The following is a 4,235-nucleotide window of genomic DNA, read 5'->3' on the forward strand; positions in this document are numbered from 1 at the left end:
TAAACCAAAAAGAAAGAGAGAAAGCAAGTACCAAAGCTGCTTTAATGGTATACTTTCTTCTAAACTTCATAAATCTATAAACTTTGGTTAACCAAGCTATGTTTTTCTTGGTTAACTAATCGTTGTTTTTCTTTCTTATGTTTCTTCAGTTGTAGATGCAAAGGGTAAGGGGAGCTTCTCTTCTTCTTTTTGTTTTGTGTAGTTTTAATGAAAACCCACTTTGATTTTCTTCTCCAGCTTTAGAATAAGTGGGAAATTAAAACCCCATTTCTGTTCAAGGCCTGATTCGAAGCAGGGAGAATTTGGTTGGTGTTTTGGGTAACACGCTCTATCTGTATTCTGACCTTTTTTTGGGTTATTTATTTGTAGATTCAGAATTGTTGTTTTTGCATGAATATTATTGATTTGTAGCTCCATTTGTGGGGTAGAAAAGAAATCTTGATAACTCCAAAGAACAAATAGCTGAGACGTTGCAATGGTGCTAGAAACTTGTGGTTCTAGCTTGTTTCTTGCTTTACCTGATGATGTGTTTGCTATTATATCTCGGTCCCTTTCACCGAAGGGCATATGTAATATCGGTATATGTTGTAAAAGTTTATGTGCACTTGTTGCCTCTGAAAAGATTTGGCTCACTCAATGCGATTTAGTTGCAATTGTACCTACGAGGGACCTCGTGGAGTGGAGGGAAGGTGTCGAATCTTACAAGGCACTTTGCCGATTCCTTGTTAGAGTAAAGCCATTGCTTGGCCTTTGGGTTCACCAGAATCCTGAGCTAGGCAATGTAGTCTATGTAATGCCTGGCTTTGTTTCTGTTGTTGGGTGTCGAATAATTCCACAAGAGCTTGGTCCCTTGGGAATTGAGGATGGCCCCATTCTTTGGGCACCGGTGTTTGAAATTATTGGTGCTTTTGATGGTTCCACCACATTTCTTCTTCATGGTAGGGAGAAAGGATGCGACTATTTTTATCCAGGTTCGGTGGAATCTGTGGAGCAGAATTGTAACGTGCTTTTGCTTGAGGTTGAGCCTAAAGCAAAAAGGAATGGATGTAAACTAATCCATAGTAAGAGCTTTGCTCATCACTCCAATGAGGAGATTTCAAGAAAGGTTTGTAGATCAAATAATGGTTTATTGAGATCCTCAGGACAGAGTGAGGCCGTGATTCCTTTTAGTCGGTTAAATTTTGGTGACAGAAGAAAGTTGCTTGAGACTGTTACTAGCCAAATTTCTCTTAAGGTTACTGATTCTTTAAGTGGGCCTCTATTTCCTCAATTGAGGGAGGATGCAGAGAATTTCCAAAAAGATTTGGTGCTTATGTTGCAGCGAAGATCACAGCTTCTTCAGATGTTTAAGTTTGGTAACGAACAAGATTGCACGGATTCGAAGGCAAGTATTGCAATGCCTGCTGGTCCTATTCAGTTGGAACTCAGTGACATTAGAAAGAGCTTTGACCCTTCTCGTACTTCTAATTCTCTGAATGGAGATGATGATCAGACACGCAGAAACAATAGGAAAAGTCTAGGCAGGTACTTCAGAGCTAGCATTAAGCAAATTCTTCGGAAACCTAGTTCTGTCAATGGTGGTCGAGCTATTTCAAAATGCAATTCTTCTACTAGTGAGAATAGGCATGCTCAGCTTCATGAATTTCTAAATTCAGGGGATACTATAGGGCTGACGTTACATGCCTCTACAATGAAGTTATCATTTTATCGAGCTTGGCCTAATATGCATGATACACGGTTTGCACTTTACAAGCTGCCCATGCGGGTTCCGAGGGAGGACCAAGAGTATGCTGGTTTATGGGGAGGAACATTCGGTTGGCCTCCTGGAAGGCCGACCGAAGACAAGCCTGGTAAAGCTCTGTTCTTTCTTTTGCTCTCTTATGAAGAGACAGAGGGAAAACATCTTCTCATTGCTACGAAAATATTGGAAGGCACCCACTATGTTCTGCACCCAAATGGTTCTGCAATGTTCATTGTGAATGTTGATGAACCTTCACTGGACCCATTTCCCTGGGATAGTGATGCAGATTCACATCCTGTCAGTGTGAAGCATGCTTTTATGGGAGAAGGTATTGCACATGGATATGGTTTTAGATATCCTGGCTCAAAGCCTGGCTCGCTTTTTGTCATTCAAAGTGGTCTGCTTGCCTTCATGTGGAAGGAATCGAGAGTTGTCTTGACCCTGCAAAGACTCGATTTGCAAGACCTTTTGAAGAAAGGTGAGCAGGTGCCTGCTCTACCTCCAATTGCCAACTTTTCATATTTGACCAAGTCCTACTCAAATGTGTTTACTGGGTTCTCCAACACCTCAACATGTTCATCTTCTCTAAGGTATTTATTACGTCCTGTGTTTGCTCTTTTTTCACCCAAAGTACCCCTTAGCTAATGAATATTATTCTGTGTTTGCTCTATTTATTGCACTCATGCTATATACTTAATTCATAGACAATGGCTTCAATTATGGGTGTTTGGCATGAGAATAAACGATATTTGGTTCTATATATATATCTATTCTGTTTTAGTAGTCTGGGTGGGAGATGTGAGACCTAAACAAACAACTCAATTATCCAATTTTTATTTACTTTCAATTGCATGCCTACAAGGCTACAACTGCTATAAGTTTCTTCTTGTTAGACTATCTATCTTGCTTTATCTTCTGATCACATTCAGGCAGATTCGCCTTACGAGTCGCTAAATAGTTATTATCTGATGAGTTAGACCAATTTAAAGCATGTCTCATTTATTGGAGAACTACTGTCCATTGATTGACTATCGAGGCTTTGCCGAGTTAATGGTGCAATGAATTTGATCATTCATTTAATTGGCAAAACAACTTTCTCTTGATTTTCTTGTTTTGGCTTAGTTTCTTTTTATAGGTCCAGTGGATTATCGCTTGATGAGTAGTTTATATACCTGGCTTTTACTTTGGTAATATAACTGTTACATCTCTCTTCATCCTTAAAATATGCACCATGTTTGGTTCAACTTTGCAGTCTTAGTTTGCTCGCTTTTCCTTGAAGTTTGGGGTGCATCTACAATTAATTCTAACAATTACTTTCTTGTATAATGCTTTGCAAATGATCATCTCCGGTTGGTCCCGTGTTTTCAATTGGCAGGCAAATACATGTTTAGGTCACCAAGGGGCACTGGAAGAAATTGCAAATATTCAACTATTGTTTCTATGCCAGTGTATCATGTGGAGCAGGGGACTTGCTAATACCGGTGATTCAAGAGTGTCGAGTTTCAGGTTGTATCCAAGATTATATAAATCCTTCTCTCTTAAAAAATAATGAGGATGATCTCATTGTGTTTGTTACAATAGATTTATCTGGTTATTCTTGTGCTTCCGGTGAAGATAGTCTACAAAGGAGAGACACCGTATTTAGAAGATATGGTACAAGTTTTTTCCATAAACATTTTTCGCTTTTAGAAATTAAATTGACACACTTATATGAATAGTGGTAATAAGCATATATTGTTGTGGGAACCCACATCGTTGTTGAAATTGTCCTTCTTCCCTCTCCTCTACTTTCTCGGAGAAGTTGAAGTCGTTGATATCCGATAAAACCGATGGTTCTATCGGTTTCCAAGGATATACCGGTATTTTGGTTGACATTTTCTGAAGCACAAGCGGTATAGATACTGTTGTGATGTGAGCTAAGAGATGGAAGGAAGGGGAATAGGAAGGAGATGATGTATTTGTGTTTATCATGCATGTAATAAATTATAGTGGAACACTTGATTGTATACGTTAAGTTACTTTTAGGAAGTTATTGTTTTCCCTTCTTATTCTACTTCTATATATGATCCTGATTTACATGGCTTATTAGAGTCATGCAGCCTTCTTATTGCTATTTGCTAGTGCCTTCCAATGAAGGAACAATAGTGAGACCAAGTTGTTGGAAGGGACCAATATGCAGATTCAGAAATTAAAAAATTTAAAATTTTTTGATACTTCTTTTTGTCTAACACAAACTAATTTTTATATATTTTTTTCAAAATAATGGGATACACTTGTTTTCTTAGAGGACTTGGTGTATCTCTCACTTTGGGTGACGTTACCCTTTGTGATTGTGAGTAAAGAAAATGTGAAATCAAACTTTATATTTGAGAAATGAATAATGATGAAGTCCATCTAGAAAAAGACTACTCATCAAATGCCATTTTCTTTTATAATAGAGTTGCAAATTTATTATCTGTTTTTTAAAATATAAAAAACAAATACCAGAAGTTGA

The 4,235-nt window shown here is 37.9% G+C and overlaps 1 protein-coding gene across 1 annotated transcript; it reads left to right on the plus strand.

The window, feature by feature from the left end:
* The first annotated feature begins 411 nt into the window (after positions 1–411).
* LOC120176261 (F-box protein At5g39450-like) lies at positions 412–3,785 on the plus strand. The gene is made up of 2 exons (XM_039182711.1): positions 412–2,331; positions 3,117–3,785. Exons 1-2 carry the CDS (start codon positions 476–478, stop codon positions 3,130–3,132), a joined length of 1,872 nt encoding a protein of 623 aa, XP_039038642.1. The 5' UTR covers positions 412–475; the 3' UTR covers positions 3,133–3,785.
* The last annotated feature ends 450 nt before the right edge of the window (positions 3,786–4,235 follow it).

The sequence above is a fragment of the Hibiscus syriacus genome, unplaced genomic scaffold (assembly GCF_006381635.1).
Source record: "Hibiscus syriacus cultivar Baekdansim isolate YM2019G1 unplaced genomic scaffold, ASM638163v2 tig00112231_pilon, whole genome shotgun sequence".
NCBI classification, from domain to species: domain Eukaryota; kingdom Viridiplantae; phylum Streptophyta; class Magnoliopsida; order Malvales; family Malvaceae; genus Hibiscus; species Hibiscus syriacus.